At 44.3% G+C, this 15,940-nt stretch overlaps 3 protein-coding genes across 17 annotated transcripts in view; 1 reads left to right on the plus strand and 2 right to left on the minus strand.

Moving 5' to 3' along the window:
* CADNL (neural-cadherin-like) overlaps positions 1-1,543 on the minus strand; it is a 51,347-nt gene extending 49,804 nt beyond the window's left edge. For all 5 annotated transcript variants that reach the window (XR_005863060.2, XR_005863061.2, XM_025154280.3 and 2 more), the window contains exon 1: positions 449-1,543. Coding sequence is in view for 3 of the 5 variants with exons in the window: in XM_025154280.3 (XP_025010048.2) it covers positions 449-1,481 (1,033 nt within the window). In the remaining 2 variants the exon portion in view is untranslated. The remainder of the gene's footprint in view (positions 1-448) is intronic.
* Positions 1,544-3,571: 2,028 nt separating this feature from the next.
* On the plus strand, positions 3,572-7,095 carry PDCD5 (programmed cell death 5). 2 transcript variants are annotated; one of them, NM_001277586.3, is made up of 6 exons: positions 3,572-3,663; positions 4,114-4,154; positions 4,874-4,935; positions 5,359-5,450; positions 5,670-5,741; positions 6,126-7,095. In NM_001277586.3, exons 1-6 carry the CDS (start codon positions 3,598-3,600, stop codon positions 6,171-6,173), a joined length of 381 nt encoding a protein of 126 aa, NP_001264515.1. In that variant the 5' UTR covers positions 3,572-3,597; the 3' UTR covers positions 6,174-7,095. The 2 variants fall into 2 exon arrangements, with proteins under 2 accessions (NP_001264515.1, XP_015147917.1); XM_015292431.4 differs by having other exon boundaries at positions 3,583-3,663; positions 4,874-5,003; positions 5,331-5,450.
* Positions 7,096-8,868: 1,773 nt separating this feature from the next.
* Positions 8,869-15,940, minus strand: part of ANKRD27 (ankyrin repeat domain 27) — a 41,970-nt gene continuing 34,898 nt past the window's right edge. For 8 of the 10 annotated variants that reach the window (XM_015292432.3, XM_015292436.4, XM_015292437.4 and 5 more), the window contains 5 exons: positions 15,554-15,715; positions 14,604-14,712; positions 13,132-13,210; positions 12,334-12,406; positions 8,869-10,596 (listed from right to left, as the gene is read on the minus strand). In XM_015292432.3, the coding sequence (XP_015147918.2) occupies positions 10,321-10,596; positions 12,334-12,406; positions 13,132-13,210; positions 14,604-14,712; positions 15,554-15,715 (699 nt within the window). In that variant the 3' untranslated portion in view covers positions 8,869-10,320. Of the gene's footprint in view, positions 10,597-11,899; positions 11,972-12,333; positions 12,407-13,131; positions 13,211-14,603; positions 14,713-15,553; positions 15,716-15,940 lie in introns of all 10 variants that reach the window. The other 2 variants (XM_046899463.1, NM_001135678.3) reach the window with 1 other exon arrangement.

The raw sequence follows: 15,940 nt of genomic DNA on the forward strand, positions 1-15,940 counted from the left end.
TTCCCTGCACGCCCACGTTAAGGGCACGTGAGAGTTTCTGGTAGCACTCCGCATCTTCTCATCGCCTCAACCGCGGGCAGCACAAAGTAACGAAAGATGCGAATGGACACAAACGATCACCGGCCGCTGACTTACAAACATACCGGAGCTAAACTGTGCTCGGATAGGTGAAAAAATATCACGCAAGACAATGGAAAATAATAATAATAAAACAAACAGTTGTAAAGTAGCCAGAGATAAATGATGCAGGTCGTTTTACGGACGCCGAGTTAAGGTCCCAAGCAGTCTTCCGCGCTGCTCGTTAATGACTCTGAGCTTCAGCAGCCGCAGCACGAGCCGCTTACCGTCCCTGCCCCGCGGCACCTGCGGCGTTCCGACCACCGGCAAAACTAAAAGACCAAAGCCCCACCGCGGAGCCCACCCGCCCCGCCCCGCCCCGGGCACACACCTGCGCGCTGCCGGACGCGGACGAGGATGTCCCACGCGGCCGCCGCCTCCCGGTCCAGGGGTACAGCGACCGTCACCGCGCCGTCGTCCCGCTCCACGCGCAGCGGCGACCGCTCGGCGGGCGGGGACACGAGCTCGAACCACGCGGCGGCGAAGGGCGCGGGCGGCAGCGCGGCCAGGAGGGTGCCGGGCCGGGCGTCCTCGGGCACCGCCAGCGCCAGGGGAGCGACGGGGGGCGGCGGCGGCGGCGGGGCTCGGCGGCGGCGACGGACGCGGGGCGGCGGCAGACGGCGGGGCTGCGGCAGCACCTCCAGCTCCAGGGGCGCGCTGAGGCGCGGCGGCCGCCCGCGGTCCCGCGCGTAGAGGCGCAGCGGGATGGGCGCGCGCAGGTGCAGCAGGGAACGCACCAACACCACGCGCCCGCTGCGCGGCACCACGAAGAAGTGCTCGCTGCTCGGGCGGGCGAAGTAGCGCAGCTCCGCGTTGGGCCCCGCGTCCGCGTCCTCGGCGCGCGCGTGCCACACGGCGGAGCGCAGCGCCAGCGTCTCCTCCACGCGGAGCCGCGTGACGCCGCGGGGCGGCCCCCCCACGAAGCGCGGCGCGTTGTCGTTGTCGTCCAGCACGCGGACGGTGAGCGCGGCCAGCTCGGCGGGGGCGGCTCCGCGCGGCGCGCAGCGCCGGCAGCACAAGCCCAGGCGGAGCGTGTAGAGCGGCCGCGCCTCGCGGTCCAGCGGGCGGCGGGTGCGCAGCCAGACGCGGCCCGAGCGGGCGTGCAGCGCCGCCTGGAAGTGCGCGTGGCCCTCGCCCAGCAGCTGCAGGCGCCAGCGGCGGCCCCGCACCTCGGCGCACCAGGTCTGGTGTCCCAGCCGGGTCAGCGGGATGCTCAGCCCATGCACGCGCGTGCCCGCCGGCCGGTTCTCCGCCACCTGCCCGCCGAACGACGGCCTCCTCCTCCGCGGGGCGACGCGGGACGCGGCCAGCGCGCAGCACAGCAGCAGGCAGCCGGCCGCCCGCCCGGCTCCGCGGGGCCCCATGCCGGCTCTGGGCCGGTCCGCCGCTGCGCCGAGCGGCGCGGGGAATGGGCGGACGGGGTGGAGCCGCGGCGGGGCGGGGAACGGCCGCCCGAGGGAGAGGGGCGCGCCCGGCCAATCCCCGCGGGCGGCGCCGAGGGGAGGGCGCTGCGGGCGCTGAGCCCCGGGGCGGGCGGCCCGACCGGCTGGTGCCCTCCCGGCCCGGAGCCGGTCATCCCGTTCGTGCGGCAGCCTCACACGGCGCCGCCGCGATCCGAGCCCCTCCACAACCCGCGGTGCCGTCCGGCTTCTCACCGCACTCACGGAGCGGGCTTCACCGACAGCCGCGCGTCGGCAGGAAACGCGTCGTGCTGAGCTCTCGGTCACTCTGTGGCACGTCGCAGTTGTCTCCGAGTCGCAGAAAGGTTTGCGTTCGGGTGCCGGCTGCTCCCAGCGGGTACCGAGCAATGCGCGCTCCACGAGCGCCCGGCTCCGCGGGACCCAAAGGGACGGCGCTGTCCCGGAGGTGTTGTCGCTGTTTCTAACAACATTTGTAGCTCTTTTCTCAAATGTGAGTGTAAGCCGCGACCCTTTCCCGTCTAATTTCACAAAGTGAACCGCAATTATTCAGAAGCACAGCTGCTGTTGTCTAATCCTGGCCGGCCCTTTCTCACCACGCTTCGCAATGTTGTCTTGGAACGCAGCAGTCAAATGGGTGCAAGAAACACCTTCTGTCACAGCAGGAGTGCAACCCTTCCTCCAACGCTGGAAAACTGAGGACATTTGCAGTATCTTTCAGTATTTTGTAACGACTGTTATGTTTTGTAACGATTACTTTCCCGGTTCTTTACCAACAGGTCACCCTCGGGCCTTACAGAGGAAGGGAAATCCACCCTTTGGTATCTCTAGGAATATGAAATTCACGTTTTTCATTACTCTGAGATATGTTGCGTTGCATTTTGTGCGGAGAAGAAAAAGACAAAATAAGGGCGTGCCGTTTTTATCCCAGTCCCACCTTCCCCATCTCTCCTGATCTTTCCCTGTAGCATTTTGTTCAGTCTGGTTTCATTTGCTTCTTCTCCTCCTCTTTCTCTCTTTTAATCAGCGGAAAAAGAAGAACTCAAATCTAGTTCAGTGCCCGTATCCGTGTCATTTCCAATCCGTGGCACAAACTGCCAACACCTTAGCTTTGTTCGTAAAGAAAGCTTATGTGCTGATAATGCAGGGTTTTGGCTGCCTCACGTGGGCACAAATACGTTACCCAGAAAGTGAAGAGCAATGTGAGGGACAAACCTTTGGCCAAAATAACCCCACAGCGGCCATGCTTTAAATTCGTGGGGAACAAAAAGGGGGGGAAAGCTGGTGTGTAAAACAAAGAAGGCATCAGAGCGTAATAAGCAATACAAATGGCATGAACGGCTTCAGCCACGTCGAAGGAACTACTGGCACATCTCTTGAAAGAAAGGTAACGAATAACGCTTTTCTTTTTCTCTCATTCCCGCCTTTTGCCGTCCGAGCTCTGCTCACATGTCCCCCTCACACCCACATCGTTCGGTTTCCAGGCCCGTTCTCCTCCACGTTTGTATTTTGCGTGCAGCTCTGTGAAAGCATCACCCTGCCGTGGCACAGTGCTTCTCAAGGGCTGTGACTGATTTACGGCTAGCGGTGTAACGGAGCGTGAATTTACAGCGTAACGCCCCCGGCCGTGAGGACGGCCCTCACAGCGCAGCGCAGCACCTGGCGGTTCCCTCAGCGCGGCGCGAACCGCACGGCTGTTCCATGGAGTCGGGCTCCCTCTGGTGGCGGCGCGGGGAAGGCCGCAGGCGGGAAGCGCTCCCGGGCAGCCGCGTGACGGAGCCCCGCTCCGTCGGGTGTGACAAACGGTAAGCCCGGCAGCTCCGCCGGCTGTGAGGGAACTCGTGGCTGCTGAATGAACGTCTGGTGACTTTTATTGAGTGAACGTATTTCGGCCGACTTCACATCAACCTTCCGGAACACCGATGTGGAGACAATCCCGCCCGAGGCTTCTTCCCGACAGCGGGAAGAGGCGCCCCGATGACGCGCTGAGCCCCCGCCCCGCCGCCGGACGGGCAGCGCCGGCGCATGCGCAGTGCGGCGGCTCCGCGACCGCCCCTCAGCCATGGCGGACGAGGAGCTGGCGGCGCTCCGGCAGCAGCGCCTGGCCGAGCTGCAGGCCAAGCACGGGGTAAGGCGCGGGGCCCGGCGTGCCGCCGCGCCGGGCGGACGGGGGAGCGGGGCGGGGCGGGGCGGCGCGGCCTCCCCGTGAGTCAGGGCGGCGGCTCGAGGTACGGCTCCTCGGCGGCGGCCCGGAGCTGCGGTAGCAGTGAATTTCATTCCTCAGTAGGTCTCGTTAGCGGATTTAACGCCTTTGTCTGTTTCCTGAGCTTTGGGAAGCGTTATTGCGGGGAGGCCTGGCGGTGCCCGGAGGAGCTGCGGGCAGGGCCAGGCCGGCGTTGCTGCTACAGGGAGGCAGCACGGCCTAGCTGCTGCCAGGGCAGCAGACGCTTGTGCTCAGCCCATAACCCCACAAGGCCTGCTTGGCTCGCATTGATCCCTGCTAAAATATTTAAACTCCTTGTCCTGTAAGTGACGTTTCCGGATTGTTACAGTTTTTCATTCTCATCTCATTCCTTAGGATACTTCTGCTGATCCATCGCAACAGGAGGCAAAACAGAGGTACCCATGGGAACTGCTGACTTTCACCAGGGTCTCATCTGATCGTTTTGAACCCCCCCTCTCCCCACCCCCCACCCCTTTTTTTTAATACTAAGTTTCTCAGCTGAGTTTCAGATGTAGGAAGAAACCATCAGCAAAGAAACTGAAACGTGGTTTAAAGATTTAAGTACAAGGGCAAAAAAAACCTCAAAACAATTCTGTACTTTCCAAAGTAGAAAATGGAAAAAAATCAGTATAAACTTATGCAAGAAGTTGAGGTGAGAGCTTAGGGCTTGTATTCCCTGAAACACACTAACTAAAACTCCCGGGATATGAAGATGCTGGATATTGCTAAATAAATACTGAGGTTTAGTTCCATCCTGCAGTTGTATGGACTTCTTGATGCCCGATCAAACAAAAACTGCTTTTGGAACTACATGGAACTGATCACAGAATCGCAACAGCAGCTATCGTGGTTTGGTCTTCCTACCAAGATGTAGTGAAAAAATAAATGTAGTAAGGGGAGCTCTGTCTTGATTTCTTGCAGCTAATGTAGTAGCTTTATTGTTGGTGGGTACAGCTGCCCGTGGCTGAAATGCTACAGAAGAAATAATATATAAATGTAGGGGTTTTTTTTAAGTTACATGAATGGAAACCCTTCTGTAAACTTTCTTGTTTTGTGCATATTGTTTCAGATGTTTGAAATCTCCCTTTTAACGTGTATCTAATTTCTATTACAGGGAAGCAGAGATTAGAAATACAATTTTAGCTCAAGTTCTTGATCAAGCAGCACGTGCCAGATGTAAGTATCCAAGAAACGTTGAGATAAAGAATTCTCACCTCCTGCACTCTGCTTCTCAAATTAAGAACATACACGCCTGTATAGAGGCCACACTGAAAAACATTGTTGAGGGGAAAACTAGTTCAGCTTCTCAATTGGTGATATGAGTGAGGGGAGTGGTCAACTGACATCTGAATGATATTAATTCACTGCTTCCATGAATTAATAGTAGGAACTGTAGTGAGTCAAAGTTAGTCAATCTAATAAAGAACAAACATTTAAAAGTAAGAAATGCAGCTTTTTCTTTTATCTTTGTCAAAATCCCTTCTTCAGTTTATTTCGTCAACAAAGACGACAGTTTCCTACTTCAGTATCCAAAAAGTTACAGTGAAGATATTCAAAGTGTGTTCTAAAACAAACTGAACAGAGCCCTTTTTGTTGCAGTAAGCAATTTGGCACTTGTGAAACCCGACAAAGCAAAAGCAGTAGAGAATTATCTTATACAGATGGCAAGATTTGGACAGCTACCTGGAAAGGTGAGTTGTGTCTTGCTTTTTTTCCCTAAATTTTCTTGCATATATTCATTTTCAAACCTAATTCCCTCAAAAATATTTAATGTTTTTAATATCCATAGAATTAAGTAACTAAAAAGGGCACTTAGGAACACTTCTAACTGTTATAAGTCATCAGTCAAACTCCTTTTGCAAGGAAAAATGCATTTCATTTGTTTGATACTAAGGCTTCTACTTTGCTAGGTATCAGAACAAGGTTTGATAGAAATACTTGAAAAAGTGAGTCAGCAAACAGAAAAGAAAACAACAGTAAAGGTAAGTTTTGTTTCCTAAATATAGTTTATTATATATAATATGTAAATAATCTGAAAATAATATGTATGTAATATAGTTACAAACTCGAGGAGGAAAACTGAATGTAGTGCACTATTTCAGTTCAGCATAGAATTTCCCTTTGTATTTACCATCACTTCTCTTACCCACACTGATAAATCAGTATTGGGTTATATCCTTACTGGGATCTCAGTGTTCTGTTGCAAGATAGACCAGTGCTTTTGCTCTGTCCCATTATGCCAGGTGGGGACTGGAAGGTTGTGATGGGGTGAAACTTCTGCTTCCCAGTAATAGATTGTCAGATGGGTGGAATTTGAAAGACTTTGTGTGTGTTGGATTTACTGTGACCCTTGTATTTCATTTTAGTTCAACAGAAGGAAAGTACTGGATTCTGATGAAGAGGATGATTATTAAATACTACTGTAAGACCGCCAAATAAATGTCCTGGTCAAAGGCAACAGTTATCAGGCAGAATGCAAAATCTGAAAATGTTTACGTTTCTTTACTTTTTTTTTAATATATAAATATGTATAAAGGCCAACAAAGGAACTTGTCTTGTAAAATACACCTGAGAAGGGGATTTTATAACTTCAATTTTTGTAGTATAAGTGGCCTGAGCAGTGTGGGAGTTCACTGCTTGAGTAGCAGGAACATTGTTGCCCCTTACTCAGTGTGTAAGCTGTGCTTTCAGCACCTGTACACCCTTAACTTGCTGCTATTGGAGATACTGTAACACGAGAACTTAAGTGTAAAGCTGGGAGCAGCCACTCCCTGCAGGAGTTTATGGACTTACCTCCAGAGTGTAAGTCACTGAAGTGTTAGAAGCAAGGTTTCCTGAGCCCCTGAAGGAAGCCTCTCCAGCAGCTCACACTCTCAGTTCTTTGCTGGAAATTTATAAATTGAAGTTAAAGCATCAAAGTAGCCATTATTTGTGTTCAGACTGGGGGGCGTCTCTATTACAAAGAAATTGTTACCATCATACAATTGAAGTGTTCTCCTACAAAACAATCAGACTAAGGGAAAAAGAAAAGCAAGTTAAAATTAACTGTGTAATTGTAATACAGCACCGTTCAGACATTTGGTATCGCATATTCTTAAAGCTACCTCCATTTTTTATCAAATGGCTGGAGTGTTTCTTAAAAAAAAAAAAAGTTTTCCCAAATTTCTGCAACTCCTGCATGCATAAAGTAAAACTTGTGCTGTACATTTATTCAAAAACCTTGTGCACTCTACAACACTCTACAACCACAAAGCCCTTTTCTGACATCATTTAACATAAACGTGTATGATCCCAACTGCAGTGTTTTTTGGAACAGAATAAAAGTGTTTAAAGTGAGCACCAGTAAGTGTGTTATTCTTGTGCAAAAAGCATGACTTTAGCACGTCTGTGCTACAGAATGTTGGGAAGAATTCCTAGGAGTACTCCCTTCAAATCTTATCTGAGTTTAGACTTCGATCATCATGTCTTGGAATATTAGTATATTTTTTGGTTAAGCATGTCAGAGGAATCTTTCACTTACCTCAATCATTTGTTAGACGTTATTTGGAACTGGTCAGGATTTAAATGCTGTGATACATACACTACAAATCTAAAATGCCTGGAAGTAAGCTTTATCCTAGACTGAGCACTGAAGTAAAAGTGAAGTATGGTTCAGTCAATTAAGTAGGTTTGGGTTCAACAGGACAACTGTTCAGATAGAACAACAGAAAACTCAAGTTAATGAAGCTACATTTGGTTTTGTGGGGTTTTTTTTGGGGGGTGGGTTATATTTCATTCAAGAGGAAAATGTTTTCTCAAGGCAAACACTAGTGTTAACACTTGGCCAGTTCCTGTAAAATACAGGAGGAGTGCTTTTCCTAATCAGCCCATCTCCTTGACTGGTATAACTTCAGTTGTGCTTCATGTTCTACACTTGTGTGTAGTGTCAGTAGCACCTGGTACTACCCACAGACATAACAGCAGGGAATAGATACGCAAATATGCGGCACTTCAGAGCATCACTGTTCCTGCATCTGTGCTTAGTGACTGCTTATTGTGGACTATTCCTCTGCTATGTACAGCAGGTTAAGATCATAAAATCATTTGAGTTGGAAGGGGCCTTCAGAGGTCATGTAAGTCCGACTCCCCCAATGACTAGAACTTCCAACCTTGCTGAGATAGTGCAGGAGTGTCTCTGTACAGCAGGGAGATGTCTATTTGTCTATCAAACAGACTAAATTGTGAAATTAACCAAATAATTGCATAGTCATTTATATCAAGATGTTGCAGCTATTTCACTACTTGCATAGAATACAATGGAACACTTTATGCTTCAAATATAACAGTATTTAGCAATTTGTTTTCTGTAACCCGTTGTAGTTAAAATTAGTTTTTAATAAAAAACAAAACCAAATTCAGAGTTCACATCCTCTGATAGTAATTTCTAACACTTTTCAAGGGTATTTAATAAACTCTCTCAGAACTTGTTTCCAAAGCTACTCAACTCTAAGAAACACTCTGTACTTAGACACTGTAGCATACTATCACCAGTATTAAAGAACTGTGGAGCTGATTCTGCTCATTCAATTTAGGTAAAACACATACTGTAATTAAGACAAAAGCTAATTTCTCAGTATTTAGTTTGGAAATCAGATCTATAAAACTCTGCTTTAAGTTTACCACACATCTCTGGGTACTTCAAGAACATCACAGGCAGGGACAGGCGACGTGCTCTACGACAGCTTTGTAGTGTTGCAGGAAGACGACTAACTAGTTCACCTGTTCATCTCTCCACTTGCTCTTTTGGTTTGCTGTAGTTAACATCAATCCCACCTTTTTTTTTTTTTAATGAAGAAGGAACTTAGAAGTGAAAATGTTCAGTTCCACAAATAATTCTGTATTTAACACTTGTATGCCTGAAATCCCAAACCACACAACCTATTAATAGCAATCTATGAATGTAGAGCAGAAAAGGGAAGAAAATCTTATTGAACGTGACTGTAAATTCCAGCAGATCCCCTCCACTGACACATAGATACAAGGTGAACTCTGCAAATGCCTACAAAAACAAAAGGAAGTAAATCTACAAAAGGACGCAATGCTTTAAATAAGCACTCAAAGAAAACAGCATTTTCAACAATTACTTTACTAGCTTTTTCTTTCCATCTTTTGGCACGAATCCAAGGCACATTAGGAAAATCAGATAAACTCATAAATTATTAGAAAAATAAACACAAGATCCTCAACTCCAAATGTCTAAATGTGCACTTGCTGCAAATTTTAGCTCTTAGATTAAAAAGTTACTTGAAAAAAATCACCAGTATGTCCTCCAGCTTTCTACTTTGCCAGGCAGTTTACTAATATTGCAATTAAAAGAAACAGAATTAGTCATACAAATATTTTATGAAATAAAATGAAAGCTGGATGTGGTGAGGCAAGAATAAAAAAATACTGCACTTAGGAACCTGGCCTGTGCTATGTACACGTTTTACTACCGAAACCGTAGAAAACAAAGTCCGAATTTAAGCAGCCATCTCAGTTACTTGTGAGCTTTTGAGTCTTCAGTGATCACCTCTGGGAATGATCTATTCCAACAAAAGCCAACTGATGTGAGAGGTACCTTTCAGAACTGGAAGTTCACTTCTTTAGATAACAGTCTGGGTTCAGGCTCTTAAGCAGCAGTTTTGTCTGCAGATGTCGCCCAGCTTCAGAACCATGAATGCCTGTGCATTTATTGAATGGCTAGCTTTAGAGGAAGAGAAAAACAAACCTTAAAACAATTTTGTGTGTCCTTATGCACTCTTGCTCCACATATTTTTTAATCGGGCTGAACACTGAGCTGACAGTTTAGCCTTGCAAGGGTTCTCTACTTCTCCCCACTGTCTTGGCTCCTAAGAAGAACTTGACGTCGCAGATCCGATACAGGGGAGCATTACAAAGAAATCAGCAAAGATTAGTTCCCTTTATATTATTAGCATGTATATACGTCTAACATGGTGTCACAGATGGTATGGACTACTGTTTTCTCAGCTACTGAAATATACAGAAATATAGACTATAACGGTTTGTAATACTTCAATAAAAATAGACATTTCAATTACCTCTGTCAATAAATAGCTTGTTATCCAATATATCTTTATATATATATATAAATATATATATTTATATATATTTATCCATTGTAGTGGTAAAAACTGAAAATGTGAAAATTATTCAAAGACTTTAAAAACAAAGTGGATGGCTGAAAAAATACAATACAGGGTTTGGTCTGGTTTACTGTTACGTGTAATTTTTCAGTAAGTGCTAAGTAGAACAGGAAGGTAACTTTACTGCCTATGTATGTCAGTACTTCCCTGTTGAGTTCAGTAACGATCCGGCTCTGAAGATACCTCCAACACAGACAGAGGATTCAGTCTTCAAAAGTTCTAGGAACATTCTGTTTCTGCTGAAGAGTCATCCCTGTATTCTCTTCTGAAGGCATAGCTTGCAAGTCTCACTGAGTTCTTTGATATGCAGCAAAGGGATACTGAAATCAACACCACCTGGTTCCTCAGTTTTTGACATCACATTTGCATTTCTTTGTCAATGTTCAGAAAGCAAGTCATCACAGCAGTCTCTTGATTGTGAAATACTTGGACTTCCAGGGCTGGATAAAGTATTACTGCTGACACCCTCAGCTGAAAGCGGTACATTAACAGTGTGTCTCCGGTGCATTAATTTATTCCTACAAGGAGTTTCTATCATGTCATCATGTTTCGTAAACTCGCCACTGCATTCTGCGTCAATAATCTTAGCTTTGTTCTGGTCCAGCGTTTCAACAGATTTTAACTTGGTTTTGTCAAAGCTTTTAATAGCTAACTGTGGGGAGAGAAAAATGGCATGTTAAAATGGCACTGTCTGGTTTCTTCACCACAAAAATGGATAATTAAACTAGTTTTGTGAATATAATTATCACATTCATGTCATGGTATTCTTGACACTGAGAACACAGTCAAGAATTAGAAATAGTGCACTCTTTAGGACAGTTACCATCTTCAGTCTAAATATGTGAAAACAAGAGGCCAACTTGCCATAGCATACACATCAATCAGTACCAGAACTGAAAAGACAATCACGGCATTCTAAAACTTATTTTCCAATATGATTCTATCTCTTACAAACATCTTTCGTAATGCAGGTCTAAAGTTACTGTTACAGTTGTTTCTCATATCACTAAGAAAGGTGCAAGCAGTTACAGAGAGAGGCTCAACGAGATACTACAGAATTAGGTCCAAAAGCCAAACTGCTTCCAGATCTGTCAGGGGAGAGACCCCGTGCTCCTCCTTCAAGACTCATGCTCAGTCACTCCAACTGCTCTTATCTTCCATTTCTATATCTGCCCCTGACTTTTCTTTTTCAAAGGGGATGGCTCTCCTTGATCACTGGCCACTTTGCAGATTTAGATTTAAAAATTAGAAATATATATTTGTGGGGAAAAAAAAAAAAAAAAGGCCAGGTATGCTAATGACAGATTTTCTGAGAAAATAATTAGGGACAGAAAACAATTATAATACCCTTTTGCTGAAATAATGGCCAAATATTGAAAATGTTTCAGAAAGAGGCTATGACCTGTACATTTACAGAGCTGTGACAGTCAAACACGGTGAATGTGCTATATATCATTGTCACATATTGACTTTTTTGTCAGCTGGTGTATTTGCATGACATGCCGCCTTTGGTGATCCACAACTATAAAATCCAAATCCCACATTTAATTAGTGGGATATTATCATTAACGCTAGAAAGAATTAATAAAATATCACAGTTTTATGGCATTAATTTGGCATTCTCAATTTGCAAATATTAAATCTAACAAGAGATCCATGAAATAGAAGAGCATTTCATTTTATAAATGAAGATGAGAGGCAGAGACCGCATTTCAGAGGCTACATCAATCTAATAATACACAGCTACTGAACTAACCTGGTAGAAAACTGCTTTCTTTTGAAAAGGTTTGTTTTCCTCCTGACTTATTATGCCAGAAAGTCTCAGCGAGATTTCCAGTAAGAGTCACAGCCAGTGCAAAGAAGGAAGAGAGAATGCATGCTCTGGGGGTAGGGCAGCATCCAGCAGCTACATTGACTTAGGGTGCCACAGTACGCCCAACCACTGATGAACTGACCACACCATATAGTTGTGATACAGCTGACAATGCAACATCCATTTTGCTATCTCCCTTGCGAAAAGTCTCCACCTAGAAGCAGATTTATCAATTTACTGACAAATATCTCTCTTGTGAATAGCACCTCTGCTTGGCAACACCTATTCTCACAATATGCACTTTTTCAAGCATATCGTAGATTTTGCTGGACAAGCAACAGAAAAGACAAATCAAACCAGTAAGAAGAGGTTTAAGAAATTTAAAAGGAAGTATGAGACATGTAAGAGATGGATAGTAGTACAATTAAGTCTGGACAAGGATGGAACATCAGCAATTTAGCAAGCACATCAGAACATTGGGAATTCACTGACCACCACTAGGAAAGAGATTTCCCGGTTACATCTATCTATGTTAATAGCAGAAATATATTACACAAGTAATGTGTTTCCTCTTACCTGGTGCAAGAACTGATAGTCCAAATTTGGGACACTTTTATCTCTTGTTATTGTTCTCCGTAAATGTTTTGCTCTAAAATATAGTTTAAAGAAATTAAATTTAACTTAATAAAGAGACATTCATTCAGTCTTTCCACGAGTCTTGATGATGGAAAACCCACTAGGTGGCACTATCTCAGCACACAAAGGCAACTATCTGACAATCACTTTTTTCACAAAAGGACAGCCTACTACTATCTCCCATGTTTTAGAATCATAGAATCCGTCGAGTTGGAAGGGACCTCTGAGGCCATCTGGTCCAACCCCCCTGCAGTGAACAGGGACACCACAGCTAGATCAGGTTGCCCAGAGCCTTATTCAGCCTCCCCTTGAAAGTCTCCAGGGATGGGGCATCATTTCATCACAGAATATAAACTGAAATTTGGAAGATTATAGCCAAAACCCCATGTCTGAGTGAAGCATTAAGATACTTTTAAAATAGCCTGGCTCAGAAATTGCTGATTTATGGCATAGCAAGTATCAGTGCAAAAACTATTGTAAGTATGTTTGCCAGTACTACCTTCAGAGGCCAGCTTTTCTGCTTCCTGCTTCACATCACATCTCTGCTGCTCACCACCACCGAGTACGCCTAGAACATCTGTCTGGTGATATTAATGTTTATGCCTCTGTGAATTAACATCTACTGTCAAATCAATCATCTGATGTGCAACAATGCTCAGCCCACTTATTAAACAGTTACATGTTTTGTTTGCTTATGGAAAACAATAAATGTACTTCCACAAAAGCTTCTATGCTTACTTGTTAAATCTGTTAATTGATTGGACGAGTTGATGTCTGCTTATGGGATCATCGGCTTTCTCACATGGCTCAGAATTCACTAGGGGTTTAAAAGAACAGGCAGCTGTAAGTACAACTTAGTCACAATGAAGAATTTAAGTAAAAGTTCTGAATGAAAAGTGGTACCTACTGACAGATGACTTAAATTTTTGTAGTAAAAATACAATAGCAGTAACTTGAATCAGTCACCATTTCTCTTTGGAAATTTTAAACTGTTTTAAGTTGCAAGGAGTAGGCATTCTTGATCAGATTAGCATGACCGGCCAAGATTCTGGACAGACCATTTAATTCTGGACTTTGAGGCTCATAATTCCAATTTTTACAAGTGTGTATAACTAATGCTATTCCACCTCTTCATTAATACTTCTTAGTTACGTCTTTTGATGATCTTTTAAAAACTATTCCCATGATATTTCAAAGGATTCTATCAGTCTCTGGCATCAGCATATGCTGATCAATTTTTATTTACATATATTTACATTCTTTCATTTCATTATATTTACATACATTTACAAATATTTACATTCTTTCATGAGGAAGCAGATGAGGTATTTTGAAAAGCCTGACTAAAACTCATGGATGCTGAAATGGGCACTTCTGCCTCTCCTTTTCCCTCCGTCCTGGCCATGCAGCCTCATCTTCTTTCCACAACTGGAATGGCAGCAGGCCCTTTGCTATGCTGACTTGTACAGCTCAGCACAAAACTTGTTACTCATTACACCCCTTCTCCTCTGTTTGTGAACTGTATCAGCTGGGAAATCATCTGAAAAATTTCTGAGCCAGCATAAGGAGGCAGTGGATAAGGACAACCAGAAGCAGAGGGAAGGAGAGATGAAGTGATGACAGGCCAGGAGTAACACCATTTCTTTTAAGTGACAATAAGCTACATCAGCTCAGCTGTACCATCAAACTGTACCATGTGTCTCAACGTATTTGCTTAGACTGTACTAAATGCTGCCATTTACAGAAAGGCATTCTTTTGCAGATCTTGCTTGCTGGCCTAGAAAATTATTTCTGTAGCTTTGATTTCTGTCTCATAATCTGAGAGACAGTAACACACTGAAGTATCATTGCCTAATCTGTTTTAGGGCAATGTGAGTGACAACCAGAGGTGATTTAATTCCTTCTCATTTGCACTGAAATGGACAAGTATTGCATGGTTAATTATATCATCTCAAATGTGCTATTTCTTTTTCACATGAAATGATTTAGTATGTAAAATTCCCTGCCATGCACCAAAAAGGTGAAAACTGAATTTGTGGAAGATGTCATATGTAATTATAAGTCTGCTGAATTTAGTTATATTATTCTAAGTGTTTCCTGTAATAAATATGAAAAATAGTTGGCTATTCTTTAATTACATGTAAATCATATTGTCAAACATTAATTCCTAAATCTCTTTTTATTCATAACAGTGGAAATAGGACGTGTACCTTTTTTTCTTATCTTGATAGTAGCATGCTGCTCACACTCCTTTTCTCCCTCTGCTGCTGGAGGTACATAGCTTGCTGCTGTTTCCAGCAACTTAATGATATTTGAATTCTTAATTTTAGAAGTTTCCGTTTTCATCACCGTTGAAATAAAAATAAGGAAAGAAAAGTACAATTTCAGAATTACAGTTCATGCAGGTGTGTTAGCTGCCAAAATGAATGTACACAAGAATACCTCTTTATAAATCAAGACTTCATATCTGCTTGACTCTGGACAAAGCCTGTGCTCCATCAGGTGCAATGTACCAGAACACTTTTGCAGTCTTTGTGTACTATTTCAAATTATACCATTGATGGGTAAGCTCATTTATGATCAATTGATAATATGCATGCTGAAATTGATGCCGTACAGAATTTTGTGGCTGTTATGCTACACGTCAGAAGCTACTTAAGTACAATAAGATAGGAAACATACATTAAATCATATAGAGAATAATTTCTTATAACCTAGTATTAATAAAACAAAAGAGTTGATGATGACAAGATAAAAGATATCAAAAAGCATGAAGGGCAAAACATGATGGGTGAAACAAGATCGCTAGCAGGGTAACTGATCAGAACAGGCTGTTTGTTGTCCTACAGCCAGCATTTCTTCTGCTCTCTCTGCCTCTACTAGCATTTTCTTTAGTGCCATTTTCATACATGTATGTGCTTTCACTCTTCCTAGGCTCATCCTTTTTGTCTAGGATTTTTATTTTAGAAGCACTACAGTTTTCACATATCACAAGTCATCTTAGGCATCAACGGGCATCTTAGTCTTTATATCACTTTTGAATACAGATGTCTTGGCCAATGAAGGGCCAAAAATGCTGCTGTGATAGTTACATTTGTTTTACATTACACCTATGGAAATTTAGGAAATGGAATGTTGGAAGCAAACTTTCTGCACTCACCGGCTCAGCACAGTCTGCAGGGGTACAGTTCCTTTCATTCCGTATGTGTGTCATTGCACCATTCTGAAGCAGCAAGTCTACCAGGGCTTCATTCTTCCCTATCACAGCCTCATGCAGTGCTGTATTTCCTTTGGCATTAGAAAGGTTAACAGAAGCTCCACGCTGGACAGCAAAATAAAATCAGAGTTATAAAGAAAAAGCAGCATAAAATTGAGATAGCACATTATTATTGTGCTTCTCTCCCCTTTCATTTTCTATGTAGCAACAAGAACAAAGCAGCCTTGTAGCTATATACAAAAACAGAAAGCATATGCTAGCAATCACCAGTTCAACAATAAGCCACCTGGCCATATTATTTCCTACTCTCTCATAGCCACAGTTTCATGG

The sequence above is a fragment of the Gallus gallus genome, chromosome 11 (genome assembly GCF_016699485.2).
Source record: "Gallus gallus isolate bGalGal1 chromosome 11, bGalGal1.mat.broiler.GRCg7b, whole genome shotgun sequence".
Classification (NCBI taxonomy): Eukaryota; Metazoa; Chordata; class Aves; order Galliformes; family Phasianidae; genus Gallus; species Gallus gallus.